Here is a 15,751-nt window from a genome sequence, read left to right on the forward strand (position 1 = left end):
GTCAGTTTGTTGTATTCTCACCATTCAATGAAGTAGCTAAAGAGAAAGAAAATCCATTACGTATAAGATTTCAAATCTCTGAACCAAGTGATGATTTCAAGAATGTTTTCAATTATGATGCAATGCTTCCGAGGAAAAATGAATTTTCAAAGATTGTAACACCTGGCATTTGGGATAGAAAGCAAGCTATATTATATTCAAACTTAAGTAAGGGGTTGAAAAATGAGTTCATTGGTCATACAAGAACTACACCACTTCCTAACCCTAAATACTATAAATTAACTGGCTTCAATCGTGAGTTTTGGATAGACATGTTCTCCACTCATGACCATAACTGCCCAGTGTTCTTACCTCCAGACCATAAGGACTGTCTCTACATTGAAGCACAACTCTTAAACTCTACCATCGCAGTATTGTAAATGACCACATGGGCTTCGCCCTTGCCGCTAGCGGCTTATTTTTATCATGAATGACCTCATTGCTGACAAAAATAAATGACCTCATTCATGACCTCATTGCTGACCTCATTCATGACCTCATTGCTGACAAAAATAAATGACCTCAGAACTTCAACTTACGAATAAAGCTTGTTTTAGTCGTTATTGAGAAGTTAAACTTTTCAGCAAAGCAAGGACTAGAAGACTTACATAAGTCAAATCCAATCTCTTGACCGTCATAAAGTGCTTTATAAAGTTTCATGACACTGAACTCAGAGTCTTTGTCAAATTTTCCTTGCGGAACCATTAAACCTTTATCTTCATTGTAATAGCATTGTATAGCTTCAGGAAACATTTCATTAGCGGTTAAAGCAATAACATCTTGCTTCACGCCTTTCATTCTGCAGTGAAATGCAACTTCATTTAAATCGTTAGTGAGTAAGTCTATGTAAGTCTTCTTTCCACAAAATATTGACTTGTATGCTAAACTTTGTTTTCCAGGTGTTATTTCTGCGAAGTCACTATGAAACTGACCAAGGTTTTTACCAATAAGTTCTCTACCGTATCTCTTCTTAAATTCATGAGCTAAACGTGGTATGTCTTCATTGTAAATGTGCATCGAATCTGTATCCTGATAAAATGCTTTTAATCCTAAGTCTTCAATCGTGCAAAACACTTCATTCATAATACGTTTTGACATAGACAGAATGTTAACACCAAGTGGACAGAAGTTAAAGTGTCTGCAAATGCTTTTCGTTAGCTTGAAAATAGTTTTATCTGAACCATCCAAACCTTCGAACTTCACTATATGGTTGTAGTTTCTGATGGCATATCTTATAGCATCTTTGTCATCTACTATGGTTATTTTTGACTCAATAGGAGATAGAATAGTTTTGCCATAAATACTGTTCAGAATGAGCTTTATATTTTCTTGCAAAGGATTTCCTTCTTTCTTATACTTTAACCTTAACTCAAACAACTTCTTTACTTCATCTCTTTTCTAATATCTCTGTTTCCATCGTAGTAATATCCTTGCAACACTTCACATTTGACACCTTGATATTTTATAAGGTCTTGTAATGTTATATGGTCAACATACATTAAACAGCAAGTGTTTGAACTTCTGGGAACGTTAAGTTCTGGATTTAGTTCAGGGTCACAAACTATTAAAGGAAAGTGTCTATGTATTCCAATCTCTGTTATCTTAATGAGAACAAAGAAGCCAGACATAAACTTTTCACCAATGGGTTCCTTTTGGTCGTCATCGAATAAATGTCTCATGAGATACTCTGTGCTTAACATCTCATCCTTCAATACTTTTGGAATTCCTTCTAAAGTATAAAGTCTTGCTATAGCTGATGGATATAATGAAACAGCGTCGAAGTCAGCAATGAGTTTCTTTTTGCTCTTTTGTTTAATGTTATCTGACAACATACATCTTCCACCTTGAATGCATCTTGAAATAAATTCTCTTGGTTTATTTGAGAGGTCATAAAGATTTCCATTCGGGAAGTACACTCTGTTCTCAAACAATTTGTTAGCAATAGAACAAATACTAACGTAGTCATAAACGTTTAAATCAAACTTTTCAATAAGTCATTGCGGAACTTTACAAAACCTTCTCTTAAAATTCTTACATCTTGTTTGCAGTAAAACGTGCTATATTTTTCTAAGTCGAAGTGGTTTTCATCTATACTGCAACCTTTGATGGAATCTATGTTCTTCATGAACGTTTCAATATCTTTTACAAACTTACATGCTTCAGAAATGACACCAGTTCTGTTGTCATTTGCTAACAAAACACTGCTGTAGTAGTTGTATGGAAATACTTCTTTCGGTCCTGTTTGTAAGTTAAACATAGCAGGAAATAGTTTAAGCTTCTTATTTATAACACTGTAAGAGTCTTTTATAATAATTGCCCTTCCTTTATATATAAACCAGTTATTTGCATTGTTCGTGAACCTTTAATGATGGGAGTTCCTTTCACTTCTGTCATGTGTCTTAAGATGAAGTTTATATCATAGCTGAGGTTATGGAAATATATTAAACTCTTGTCAGGAAGTCGCTCCAAAAATTCTGTTGCACAGTTTTGACCCCATATGCTTTCACTCACTGAACCATCTTCACTGTCATAACAGATGTTAAAAGCTTTATGAAAGCCATCGGTACTACACTCAAAGTCAGCAAAGAAAACATGCTCAGGAATGAACTTGCACTTATTTTTATTTACTTCTTTTGACTCTGCTTTCTTCTTCAGTTGTACACAATACTTTGGAGCATATGTCAAATCTTTAAATGGTGCAAGGTTTTGTTTATAATAAGTCAGTCGTATATGTGAAAAGTTCTCCATAAGAAATAGGTTCGAAATATTTGCACTCCCACAATGTTTTCATAACATCCCATAGCGGTGTAGTTCTATCCATGCGAACAATGTATTTATCATCTCTCATTGTATATATTTTCATTCTGTTTTTTCAATGTTCATTCCACCACACTCCTTCAAGATTTCTATATAGTTGCGAATGAAATATGTTGTCATTGGTAATCTTTCGTTTAGCATGTAGTGGTCTTCAACAAGAAGTAAGTCAATAGTTCGAACAGTTTTACATTCTTTTGGTATGTATCTTTTTTCATTATGTCTTGAGTCATTGAAATAACCAATGGTAACATTGAATGCTATAACCTGTTGAATCGGAAATTTCTTGTACTTTACTTTGAGGAAAGTCTCTAACACGAATGACTTCTCTCATGTGGTCAATAGTTTCTTCATTTACTCCAGCCTGAATGCAAGCATAAACGAAACAATTGTCTTCTGTCATAAGTGTTGCAGTTCTTTTTGTCAGTTCATTGAAGATTTGGTAGCGTTCAAGATTTATAGGTAATGTGCAAAGATACTTCCAGAACTGACCGCTTCTCTTTATAAACTTCTTTTCACCAAGGATTTCATTCCAGAAGTCATCTATATCTTGTTTATCTCCTGTTTGTTTAAGTCTGTTCAATAATCTTTTTCTGTCTTTCTGTCAGTGTGCTTTCATCTCTATATGGTCTTTTTTTTGGTTTGCCTTTCTTTACATCTGACATCGTTAAGCCTTCATATTCAGTTAAATCATACATCTTTATTTCAGTAAGATTCTTTATGTTTGTCAAGAAGAAGTCATTAGTGCATTTCAACAATACCTGCAGCATTTGCTTCTATCTCTGATATAAAGTTCTCCTTCAAGGCTGATGTAGTAATGTTCCAATATTATTGAGGTTTAACGTAGAACATTCATACTTTCCACCAAGTTTATAAATACCATCCATCTTTGTTGGGAGTTTAATTTTAATCTTCTCTAAGAGTCTCATGAAAACCTTACCGAAATGTTTGTGTAAGTAGTCTCTGTTTGGTTCATCTAAAGCTTCGATGTTAAAGTCAATGAGTCTATTGCCTGACTTCACATTTCTCTTCCTATTCTCTTCATCTTTCTTTAACCATCTCTCACCTTTTTTGGTTTGTCGTCAATGGAACGAATGACATCGTTAGCTTTGCGAACTTGTTCTATAGCGCTCTTTTAAACATCTCTCTTCTCTGTTGTTTCAGTGTGTCGTCTCTCTTTCGTGTTTTCACCAACGTTTGCATTTTGTTATGTCAAACATCTCTTGACGAACATCATGCGAAAGAGCTTTACGAGTATGACCAACGTTTGCATTTGTTATGTCAACATTTCTCTTCTTACTTCATGAGGTACTGAACGTCTATGATATAAGTCAATAGCAACGTCATTTAAAGGAAATGCTCTTGCATGGACTTCGTCCTCGCCGCGTTGCGGCTTTATGAACTCATGAATTCTATCATAACTTATTGCACCATTATAGTCATTGAGGATGTCAGCGAGTGCTTTTTTGTTTGTTGCGTAATGCTTTGCTACTTCTATGTTAGCTTCTGTAAGAAGTTGTTTTATTTCCGAGTGTTCTAACTTAGAACAACTTCCGATACATCTTTAGTAGGAAATAAAAAAATATTTTTTTTGAAAAAATTAGATTAGATTTTTTAAAGTTATTTTTCAATATAATTTAATATTTTTATTTTAATGAAACACATGCAAGATTGCAAGTTCTTTTCATACAATGCTCTCGCTACTGCCATCAAGAATGAGTTCAATAATGCTTCAAATGTTAATGTTATCTTTAACAAGAAGTTTGTGAAAGAATCTAAGTTTGGTCAGTATGTCAGACCATTAGCTATTGTCATTGACCGCAAACGTTATACTTCACAAGAGTTAGCAGTAGTTTTGAAACAAAAGAGTTTCTTCGTGAATGTCAAAGATACTCATTATACTGTTATAAAGAACTCTAATATTGACTTCTTCAGTATTGCTTTAAATCTTTCCGAACAGAAAGAATATAAGAAGGGTGAAACAAATGTGAAATATTATCCTTTCATCTCTGAAGACAATAACGAACAAAGATGTTATACAGAAATTCTTACCAAAGGTTGAAGAAGCTTCAATTGACATTGACGAAGGAAGTGAAATGGTTGAAGAAATTGACCCTGAAGTTATTTAAGCAAAAATATATTTTTGAATAACTGAAAGTGTCACCACGTCACCATGTGCTACCAGGTTAATTAACTTCTTTTAAAAATGATGACAACATGACATTTTGACAACAGTCCAGGAAATAAATTTTATCGTTAATGTTTACGTTAATGTTTTTCATTAAATTTTGACAAAGTGCAAATCTTCACTTCGTCAAAAAAAAGTTAATGTTTTTCATTGAAATCGGTAAGTTTTCATTCTTCCTCTTTGAAGTTGTCGAAATATTCTGTTATCTTTTCTTTCAGTAATGTTAAGTCTTCTTTAAATGTAAGTATTGTGCAACCTTTGATGTCATAGTGTGTTTGAGGAAGAGTATTTTTGACAATTTCCTTTATTTGCTCATTCGGTGTCATTGAAATCGGTAAGTTTTCACGATAGAACCAGTTTCTGTCAGATTTATATATCTTAGCTAAGTCATAAAAGCTCTTGTTGTTTCTTCTCACTAAATGCAACATAACCATATCTCTATCTTCTTCTTTCTCCAACTCTTCAGCGTAAATCATATACTTATAGCTTTTTTCCTTTCCTTTTGGTACTGAACGTGGTATTCTTTTCTGTATGCTTTTGTCTTTGGATTCAATGACTTCATCTTTTGCTTGAAGTTTCTTTTCCATCTCTCCACGTTCTGCTTTATATAGTTCATCTAACATCATGAAAATATAACAAGCATAACGAGGTGAAGCCCACATTGCTACAGCATTTACTAAAAGTCTATGAACATAATAACCTTTCAAACCAGGAGCCAAATTCTTGCGATTTTCGTACGGAATCTCTTCCCTCGGTTTTCCGAGGGAAGCAATCATATGAGGAAATTCTTCTAAAAGTTCTTTTGCCTGTTGGTTTTCAAACCAATGATATGCTTGCTTTGTAGAAAGAAGAGCATTCAAAATACTTTGCATTTGGTACATGTCATCTTTGACTGAACGAATAAGACGTAACTGTTTGTTATACTGTATGTACTCGTATTCTTCATTTATGGCTTCATGAACAATAGCAATTGTTGTGTTCTCTGATGTTGACATTACTGTCTTTACATACAAAATAAAAAAAATAAATAAAAATAAAACTAACTTTATTTTTCTATCTTAAGGAAATTCATGAAAATTCGTGAGGGTGAAAAAAGAGGTGAAAAAACGGGTGAGATCTCACCTCTTCACCTAAAATATATTTTTGGTGTAAATTTATGACAAAAATAAATGGTACCATTAATGATATCATGACTGTTCTCGTTCATGTCTGATTTACATCTAATGAAAAAGTTTAGAAGAATTTTCTTATTCTTTCTGGTATATTTTTGTCTTTCCAGTACTCCCGCTCTAATGGTCCCAGATGTGTTGGCTTTGACTCTCTCAAGTTCTTAGATGGTATAACATCTTCAACGCCTCCTTCATATCTTACTTTATAAGTGTCATCGTTTATGTTATAGCCAAGTATTTCAATAACCACTCCTCGCTTTGCTTCGTCAATGGTTTCAGCAAGTTTGCCATTACTACTTTCAACTAATTTGTGACGAGGGTAAAACGCAATAGAGTCGTCAGCAGCTTTTATAAGATATCCATTACCTTGCGTAGAGTCTACGATATAATAGTTTCTACTTAACCTTAAACGTTTCTTTGTCAACGGTTTGTCGTCAAGAACTACACGAACTTTTGTTCCAGGAATGAGAGTAAATTGTGTTGAATTTCTGATATTTTGTGTTTGACTTCGTTTCTTTTGTATATACTTTTCTTCTTGTTGTTGTGTCATTGAATTTGGTGTATGTCCTGTTGTAGAATGTGTTGAGGAATTATATACTTCGAGAAAATGTTTCATTGTTTCTTCGGTAAAGTCTCGCTCTTGATTTAAATCTCTGAGCGTTCTTATGAAGCGATTAATGATACCGAGTATGTTATGGTTATGGTCTTCAGTAGTGTAGTGAGTTATGTTATGCTTAATGAGAAATTCTGTGATTTCATTACTGAGGTATGCACTGTCTTGGTCTGATGTTAAAGTACTTGGGCTATGTTCTGCTACAAACTTTTGTAAAACTCTTAAAACTTCATGAGTTCCTTTATTTTTCATTGGATATGCATATGCTTTGCGAGTGTTAACATTAATGAAGATGAGGAATGGTTTATGTCCTCCTTTTCTGCTTTGAATGAGAGTGTCAAATTGGTATGCGTCAGGAGTGTTGGAGTAAATTGGTAAAAAGTAGTCGTAAGGGTTTATTTTTGTTTGATGTACAACATTTTTGTCAAAGAACCTTTTCACTTCAGCTCTGTTAGTAAATCCCCAACTCTTTGCAGCTTCATTGAACTTCTTAAATGACCTCCATGGATGTTGTTCGAATACTTCTTTCAAGCTCATTTATGTAAAGTTAAAGATTTTATTCTAGGCTCAAGCGCGTTCATTGAACGCGGTACCATGCGAATATAGTCACAAATGGTGGCATATAATCTGCACCCGAGCCTGTTGGATTTGTTGTGAAAGTATGTGAATGATTTCCTCCTGGTTCAGTTGGTCGAAAAGTCTTTTTTGCTGCATTGTTATAAGATGGAGATAAAACGTCATTGCCAGCTTCATACTCTGAGTTGTATAATGGGTGGTCTCTTAATGAGTGGCTATGGTCGCCAGAAAAGTTTGTAGTTCCTGTATGAGTGTGCGGTGGAAGGTTTGCTTCAGTAATTTTCTTCGAACCTCCTGTTTGCTTTGAATATCTAGCACAGTATAAGAATTTATCTACAATCTGTTCCCACGTACCGAAACCCAGAACTGTTGCTGGATTTATTGAGTTCATTGACGTATAAATAGAACCTATAGGATATAATGTTTGAAGTATTTCTGTCTTTAATGTTTGAAGCTCTGTTTTGTCAGCTTTCTTATCTAACATTGCTGGTAGTTCATATGCTTCAAAGTTTCTGGCATGATCTTCAATATTCCTGCAACTCTTATCTAAATTGTTAAGAGTATCTTTTACGCTTGTACTTGGATTTTCTAATGGTGCACTTGAACCAAGGTCAAAGTTCAATATTATGTCGTCTGCTCTAACAGTAGTGAAGGATTTATGTGTATGGTTCTTGTCAGCTTTACTGTCTAACATTGCTGGTAGTTCATGGGTTTCAAAGTTTCTGGCATGATCTTCAATATTCCTGCAACTCTTATCTAAATTGTTAAGAGTATCTTTTACGCTTGTACTTGGATTTTCTAATGGTGCACTTGAACCAAGGGTATAGTTCAATATTATGTCGTCTGCTCTAACAGTAGTGAAGGATTTATGTGTATGGTTCTTGTCAGCTTTACTATTTAATGTAGCTTGAAGTTCATTTATATCGGAGATGTTGTGTTTATGAGATTTCAAAACTTTGTTCATTGCTTCGAGTTCAACTTTGTCAGCTTTACTTTTAATAGCATCTTCAAACGTTATTTTTGACTTAACTCTCAAAGTAAATCTTGGTTCAACTAATACACCTTAACAGAAAGTAGAGGCATAAATTTCATCGTTATAACTAAATGCTTCTGGTGCTTTACCCGTGTCATACTGTACAGTACAGCTTATGTCATAACCTTTAGCACGAATGTATTTATATCTTCTTTCATTAATCTTCCGTCTTCACTTCATCACTTCGTGTTAAATATCCATGGTAGTCCGTTATAATCTGTTCGTCTGAAGTTATATAATGAACGTGGTTCTTGACTTTATCACTCAGAGCTAAAAGCTCATTTTTGTTTGCTTTTTCGGCTAATTTCTCATTAACATCATTCACTTCTAATTCAACTCTTCCGCCAGAACTCTTATTATCATTAATCTTTTTCATTAATTCGGTAATTACGTCATAAAGACTATATTCTGTTTTCGGTTTTGTAAATAATGAGTCAAAATTTCTTTTCATCATTACATCGCTGACATTAATGATATCACCAATTCCTTTTTCATTTATTCTCTTCATTAATTCTGCAATAATGACGAATATATAATCTGTTAATTTATTCTCTTCATCGAGGGTTATAGAATGTTTTGAAATTGAATCATTAACTCCTCTAAATAAATCAATAACTTCAGGATACACGTTTTTAATGTCTCGAATAACCCGACCAGTATCCTGTTGTTCATGTTCTTCGTTCCCGTCGTTACGTGGTTTTATATCTCTAACCATCATCAACGCAGCCATAACCGGAGGGTTTGTTGCTACCTGTTCGAAAATCTGACCGTTATGTATGGTATATCTAAATAATTTCTTTGTGTTTGTTAAAACATTTGAAACAAGTCTTTTAAAACCATCTACAAAAATTTCCTGTTTCACCTAATGTTCTTGCAGCATTTACAAGCTCACCCATTCCCGCTTTTGACCCCAAAAACGTCCATATTGCATTTATTTCACTCTGTATAGTTGTCCATTCAGCGAAACTAACACCCGCATTCGCTAAGCTGAAAATGAAATTCGGTGGATCGAACTTAATTCCACCTTCTTTTTCAATTTCAACGAACTCACTAACATGAGATTTTAAGTATTCTTTCGTTAAAAATTGTTTTCCCGATGTTATGTCATTAACGAAACTATCACCGTCAAAAGTTAACGAATTCAATTTCGTCGTTGATGCTTTTATTTCATACACCGCTTTATTGATAGTTTTTGGCTCACCTTCTTTAGAAGCATATGAAACATTAATGAATGAATTATATGTATTCATGAATGAGTTAAAATCAATGATTTTCATTAATGACGCCTTTAATGATTCATTTACTGTCGAATCCCTTAAAGCAATTAATGAACTGTCATTTATGAAAGTTACACTGCAAACCGTCGAGTTTGGATCAAATCCTGTAGTTGGTGCAGGAATATTAATGATATAAGTCATTAAATCATTAAGTGACGTAAATAATGTTGTCGTTTTTGATTTAATTTCTTTAGCATCTGTTATATATGGTAATTTCATTTCTGTAGTTTCTGAATTAAAGATATTCGCTAAAATGTTTTGTAAACTGTTTTGAACAGCTGTGTAAACCGTTGAATCCGGAACTCTTACGATTTCACCGTCCTTAATAAAAGGCATTGCACATGGTGTAGTGCTTGGATCGAATCTTTTTGGGTTATGATTCAACATATATTCTAATGCTTCATGAACAGACTTATATACTGTTGTGTCGTTCTTCATGACAACTTCACCATTTACAATGAATGGCATAGTGCATGGAGTTAAAATAGGGTCAAACTTTTCATAGTCCTTCCATGTTATGTATTTCTCGGTATTTCCATCACTGATAACAATATATTTGTCAGTAAGTGTGAGAGAGTATTGACCAAAATATAAACGTTTAGCTCTGTCAGCTTCATACGCATATGCAGCTATACTCATATTTTAATGAGAATAAAATGTTGTTCTATTTGCAAAGTACAGACCCAAACGAATACGGGACAGTAAAACTACAAACAAACTTAGGTCTACAGAATGAGCCACTTGCATTCAGAATGGTTGACTTCAATACTATCGCTTCATTCGTTATAACTGATGAAACAGATTTCATGGAGTTTGAAATAGATGGAAAGAAGCATGAAATAAGATTTCACAATAATGTAGAATATAAGATGGAAACATTAGCTGGAGTGTTAAATGCTCTCATAAGTACTACAATAAACAAGGATAACGAAGAAAACTTAATGAATGTTAAACTTATTGCAGGAGTTTTGAAGTTCAGTTATGCGAAGGAGTTTAAGATACCAAGAATGAGTCATAGAGTACAACTTCTTTTGGGTGCATACCATATGACATTTCCTTTGAAAAGTGTTGACAAACGATTGAGATGAAATCTGTTCCATACGTATGTTATGGTAATTGTTTGTACATTGAGTCTAAAATAGCTAATGTCACAGGTATTTCAGGAGTTAATAGTAAAGGTTCAGTAGAATATAAGTCTTTCTGTTATGCAGTCAATTCAATGTTCATTCCAAACGTTCCTGTCATAGCAACTCATTTAGGTAAATGGGTTCGCATTAGTCCTCATAATTTGAAAGACATGCAATTCAGACTTGTTGACTTTCAAGGAGAGCCTGTAGAACTGAAGGCACCAGTGCGAATGACTGTTGAAGTTGACTTTTTAGAAAATATTAAATGCAACAGCTTACAAGAGAACTCAGAGCTAAAAATATAAAGTATGAATGTTATGTATTAGGTCATGAACTTTGGTTGTTGCTGTTTGATGAAACAAATGAGTTAGTTATGTCAGTCAAGAGAACAGAAAAATATTGTGTTAGTGAAAACTGCACCAAGTCAATAAGATTAGGTTTGCATTATGAAGATGAGTTCGATACTGTTGAAGAAGTTTTGGATAGATATTACAAATTGCTAACTTGAAATTTTTTTTGACTGACGGCGCAAAGCGCCAAGATGGGCTCAAAGAGCCCTCCTGACTGCTTTAATTTACTAAAACATATTTCAAACAAAGTTTATATTCTGTTGAAAGTTTTGTATATTCGTTCGAATATTTATACTTAAACTCAACTCCTGTAGTTCCTGGTGTTTCAATGATGCGGATGTTACCTATTTTCATGAATGGTGGCGTTTGACCACAGCATTCGATTTCAGGGTCGAGATAGTCAATGACACATTGCTTTCCTGTTATTCGTGATATAATATTTTCAAGGTCCTCCTTTGTTAGAATTATTTGGTTCTTACTTATAAGATTTGTCAAAAGCTTCTTATCGTCTTTGAGTAAAATTGTTTGGTATAACTGAAGAAGGTAATGGTCTACGTTATCTGAAGGATTTGTTTGAACATTTGTGTAAGGGTTGTCGTTGGCTTCTCTTGAAAGAATTTGGTCCAGTGGTGGATACTCTAACTTAACATCTGATGTAGCGTTAGCGTTTGAAGCTGTGTTTAAATTCACGGCGCCATGCTCCAAGACCGAAGGTCCCGACTTAAGTTCTGGTTCTTTTTCTTTCAAACACTCTGAACTATAGTTCTTTATGACAATATTGTTTGTCGTTCGTGAGTCAACATTTGATGTTGGTTCAATTGGAACATTAACGGCACCAGCTAAGATGGATTTGCTTCTCATTTCATATAGAATAAAAACCTTTTATATGTATGAAATGAACAATATACTCGACAAGGGTTTGAATGTAAAGCTAACGAATGAAAATATTGTTGAATTCACTGAGACAGGAGCTGTGTATAAAGATGTAGAACTACTGAACAAAAGAGCAAAGGGAAGAAGCAGGAACATGAACAAAGGGTGGAAGCCTATAAAAATTTATGTCAATGATGGCTCAGGAGGTTCAAACATAAAGTATGCAGAAAGTTATAGAGTTTATGCTCTCAAAGGTGAAAAGCCTTCATTTAAGAACAGCTATTCTAACGCATATCCTCAAAAGCTAACGGATGGGGAAGTGGATGATATGAATGACAGCAAAAATATTAACAGAAATGGCGACAGAGATGCATGGAATTTGTTTACCATCAGTCAATTGAAGGTTAAACTTTAAAACAATGTTGGTCGTTCCCATGGAATATTTTTGACTTTAATGGTATTAGTCATGATATGAATCTCAAGGTATGAAAGAGGAGAGATGAGAGACTTATATGCTTCCCATATTTCTTCAAAAGGTAATGTTATACCTGACTGTTTCCAAATGAGTTCAATGTCATAGCGTGAGAAACCTTGAAAGATAACGAAGTCAGTTATGAGACGTTTTATGTTTAAAGCTAAAAACCTCCATGTTTGCATAAGTATTGCTACAGTTAAGTGGTAATGTCTGACTTTAGTAATGATGTTAGCTAATGGTGAGTCTGGTTTTGACACTAAACCTTTTCCGGCGAAGTCGTCACAAACTAATAAAGTGTTTGATGGATATTTTTTGAAGGGGTATTTTGAAAGTTTTGACAGAATGTAGTTTGTAAGTCGTTTCATATCGTAAACTCCTGAGTACTGACGTAAGTGGTGTTTGTTAATAATTCTTTCCATCTCCTCAGAAGTCTTTTGCATTCCTGACTGTATAAATTCAACGATGGCATAATATTTCCTCTTACGTCGAATGTAACGTTGAAGAAATTCAATGAGTTCACTGTCTGGAACTTTAACGACAGAGGCTTGAACTTTTGACATAAATGTTTTCGCTGTTGAGTCCATAGAGTCTGAAGTTGCTGATATAATGATTTGGTCATAATATGAGTCATTTCCTAAACGTTCTGTTATAAGAATATGACGAATGAGGTTAAATGTCTTACCCGAACCCATCTTTCCACAATAGAAATAAACACCATTTGAACAGAACTCATAATCTTTGCTGAAAGGAAGAATGAGAGAAGAGTTAAGTTTGTCTGTAGTTTCATTCATGTCTTCATCTACGTCATGTATTAAATGCTTCATTTTATCTCCATTAAAAATGCAAGTCAGAAATATTCAGAACATAGCACCGAGTCTAACTGACAAGAGTATAAAGATATACTATGAACATGTTATGATGAAACCTACCAAAATTCAAGAAAGTCAGTATACTTATGAATATCCAAGACACTGGGTAGAGTATGTAGGAGGTGAGAAAGCTATTGAAATCAGACAGGTTCGAAGTATTCCAGCAGGAAGAACAATATTATTGAAGAACTTTAATGTTTTGAGATATAATGATGAAACAAAGAAGCAAGATAGTTTCCCTGTTGCTGTGTATGTGAACTTAGATACAGGAGATGACATGAAAGTTTTTAATACAAAGCTTCAAACGGTAGTGAGAGAACAACTGACTGCGGAAGGGCATCCATTACCTTCAGAAGTTACCATAGCATATAATTTTGAAACAAACTCAATAGATTTTAAAGTCATCTCTGCAAAGAAGTCGGGTTTTACATTTAATGAAGCAGATGTATATTCGAATGAAAACTTCAAAGCTATTGCATGGTTAGATAATGACGATTGCTTTAAGAAAATATTTAAATACAGTGACTCAACGATGTCAATAGATGACCTTCGTGGAATGTTACCATCGACGTTTACAGTAGAAGGTTCAGCAGGATTGCTTACAAGATTGTCAATTGGTGGCATTTGGTCTCGTGAGAACATTGTTATAAAATCCAGTATAAGTGAATTTGCTGAAGAATCTATATTATGTCTTTCAAACTATATGTATTCGCCGCCAAAGCATTATAGTATAACAAACTTTGTCAGTAAGTTTAACATAAGACTTGTCGAACCTTCTTCAATGAAAGATGTTGTGCTACCTAAAGATGGAAAGGATGGACTCATTATTGAGATGATTTTAATTGCATATTAAATGAGCTTGTTCTTAAAGGTCGTTCATGATGAAATAACTGTTGTAGAAGATGTTAGCAATTGTTCAGACATTTTGAAGCGAATAGATGAGATAAGAAAGAAGTTAGATAGACCGCAAAGCGGTGAGGGTGAAGCCCGTGAGAATGTTTATGTTTCATTGACTTTCTCCAGTAACGAGAACTTTTATGAGATAATATTGAAGAGAGATGATTTTAATATGGTGTAAATGGTAGCTTGGGCAGCTTTAGGCGCAATGGGAACAAAAGCATTAGCATTTGGAGCAAAAGCACTTGGAGCTTATGACGCAGTAAATAAAATGAGTGGAGGAAGGGTTTCAAAGACATTAGATGCAAATAAAGGAAAGATTGGAGGCTGGGTTGCAAAGAAGTTAAGATTAAATAAAATAGGGCTCATAAATAAAGCATCCAATTTGGTTGCGACTGAGTCAGAAAATGCTTTAGGAAAGGACGATGAGTTTGCAAAACACGTAAAAGACTTTAATGACCAGATGAAAGGTGAAACAATGCATTTAAATAGAGTCGATGGAACTAAAGAAGATGTTTCTTCTCCACCAGTAGTTCTTCCGTATGGTCCCTATGGAATGTATGGAAACCCTTACGAAAGACCATTTGACCCATTGACTGGTGGAAGTAACTGGTATCATTACGGACGAAGAAGAAAGACAGTCAAGTTGGAGACAGACGTGAAGAAAGCAACTAAAAAGAAACCAAGGAAGAGAGTTATAAAGCAATGAATTCAACAGGGTGAAAAAACAGGTGAAAAAAGAGGTGAGATCTCACCACTTCACCTAAATTTATTTTTGCGCTATGTTTTCATAGGTGTGGGAGTGGTGATATCATTAATTTTTATTGTATTTTATTTTTACTGAAAATTTTTATTTGGATGTAAATGACAGAACAAAAGCAACTCATTCGAATTCCACAGTATAACAAACATACATTTAAACATTTATTCTTCCTTCCTGAGCATAACATGTTCTTTCAAATACATCCGAGACCAGTTGACTTTTCATTGACTGTTTATAAAGATAGAAATAGTTATATCATTAAACCATACGATGACGAAGGTAAGTTATGTAAATTGTACGTTAAGAAGTTAGAGAAAGTTTATGGCTTCAAGTATGACTACAATAGGGTTAACACTGATGATGAAGATATTGAGGAAAATTTATGAGAACATTAGTGAAGTCGTTAGTGAGAACGATAGTGAGGTGAAATTGTTGGCGGCTTTGTAAATATTTAAGGTTAAGTTAGTTTTTGCGTTCATGTTGTAAAATATACGTTAACGGTTTTGTAAAGTGTCAAATTCACAAGTATTGGGTAAGGTGGAACACAGTGCCACCATACCCAAGACTTGTATACTAACTAAAGTGTTCTCAAAACCTAGTTTTTCTTATTTTGGATAATCTTAATATTTATATTATTATAAACTAATTGAACACCATATGTTTTTGTATACTTTTACAAAAAAATTGA

At 34.0% G+C, this 15,751-nt stretch overlaps 9 protein-coding genes and 3 pseudogenes across 12 annotated transcripts, besides 2 other annotated features; 4 read left to right on the forward strand and 8 right to left on the reverse strand.

Moving 5' to 3' along the window:
• Positions 1-15,642: part of a mobile genetic element that runs on past the window's edge.
• TVAGG3_0073360 (organellar and viral DNA polymerase type B) lies at positions 562-1,122 on the reverse strand (the record flags this gene model as incomplete). Its single annotated transcript, XM_051221810.1, has 1 exon — positions 562-1,122. One exon carries the CDS (start codon positions 1,120-1,122, stop codon positions 562-564), a length of 561 nt encoding a protein of 186 aa, XP_051106796.1.
• Positions 1,477-2,433, reverse strand: TVAGG3_0073370 (annotated as a pseudogene). The gene has a single exon. A coding segment is annotated over exon 1 (957 nt).
• Positions 5,209-5,664, reverse strand: TVAGG3_0073380 (uncharacterized protein; the record flags this gene model as incomplete). Its single annotated transcript, XM_051221811.1, has 1 exon — positions 5,209-5,664. The coding sequence occupies one exon, from the start codon at positions 5,662-5,664 to the stop codon at positions 5,209-5,211; it is 456 nt and encodes a 151-aa protein (XP_051106797.1).
• Positions 6,275-7,360, reverse strand: TVAGG3_0073390 (integrase core domain containing protein family; the record flags this gene model as incomplete). Its single annotated transcript, XM_051221812.1, has 1 exon — positions 6,275-7,360. One exon carries the CDS (start codon positions 7,358-7,360, stop codon positions 6,275-6,277), a length of 1,086 nt encoding a protein of 361 aa, XP_051106798.1.
• On the reverse strand, positions 7,530-8,363 carry TVAGG3_0073400 (keratin-associated protein family; the record flags this gene model as incomplete). Its single annotated transcript, XM_051221813.1, has 1 exon — positions 7,530-8,363. A coding segment is annotated over one exon (834 nt), but the record flags the coding sequence as incomplete, so codon positions are not given.
• On the reverse strand, positions 8,700-10,348 carry TVAGG3_0073410 (annotated as a pseudogene). Its single transcript has one exon. A coding segment is annotated over exon 1 (1,649 nt).
• Positions 10,366-11,141, forward strand: TVAGG3_0073420 (annotated as a pseudogene). Its single transcript has one exon. A coding segment is annotated over exon 1 (776 nt).
• TVAGG3_0073430 (uncharacterized protein) lies at positions 11,406-12,047 on the reverse strand (the record flags this gene model as incomplete). Its single annotated transcript, XM_051221814.1, has 1 exon — positions 11,406-12,047. The coding sequence occupies one exon, from the start codon at positions 12,045-12,047 to the stop codon at positions 11,406-11,408; it is 642 nt and encodes a 213-aa protein (XP_051106800.1).
• On the forward strand, positions 12,073-12,474 carry TVAGG3_0073440 (uncharacterized protein; the record flags this gene model as incomplete). Its single annotated transcript, XM_001326007.1, has 1 exon — positions 12,073-12,474. One exon carries the CDS (start codon positions 12,073-12,075, stop codon positions 12,472-12,474), a length of 402 nt encoding a protein of 133 aa, XP_001326042.1.
• TVAGG3_0073450 (protein of unknown function, DUF4106 family) lies at positions 12,471-13,325 on the reverse strand (the record flags this gene model as incomplete). Its single annotated transcript, XM_051221815.1, has 1 exon — positions 12,471-13,325. One exon carries the CDS (start codon positions 13,323-13,325, stop codon positions 12,471-12,473), a length of 855 nt encoding a protein of 284 aa, XP_051106801.1.
• Positions 13,375-14,256, forward strand: TVAGG3_0073460 (uncharacterized protein; the record flags this gene model as incomplete). Its single annotated transcript, XM_001326006.1, has 1 exon — positions 13,375-14,256. One exon carries the CDS (start codon positions 13,375-13,377, stop codon positions 14,254-14,256), a length of 882 nt encoding a protein of 293 aa, XP_001326041.1.
• Positions 14,482-14,845, forward strand: TVAGG3_0073470 (protein of unknown function, DUF4107 family; the record flags this gene model as incomplete). Its single annotated transcript, XM_001326005.2, has 1 exon — positions 14,482-14,845. A coding segment is annotated over one exon (364 nt), but the record flags the coding sequence as incomplete, so codon positions are not given.
• Positions 14,988-15,642: a terminal%2Cinverted (terminal inverted repeat of Maverick-1C transposon ID:TVAGG3_0073310).
• Positions 15,643-15,751: the final 109 nt, after the last annotated feature.

This window comes from Trichomonas vaginalis, chromosome IV (assembly GCF_026262505.1).
Source record: "Trichomonas vaginalis G3 chromosome IV, whole genome shotgun sequence".
Classification (NCBI taxonomy): Eukaryota; Parabasalia; order Trichomonadida; family Trichomonadidae; genus Trichomonas; species Trichomonas vaginalis.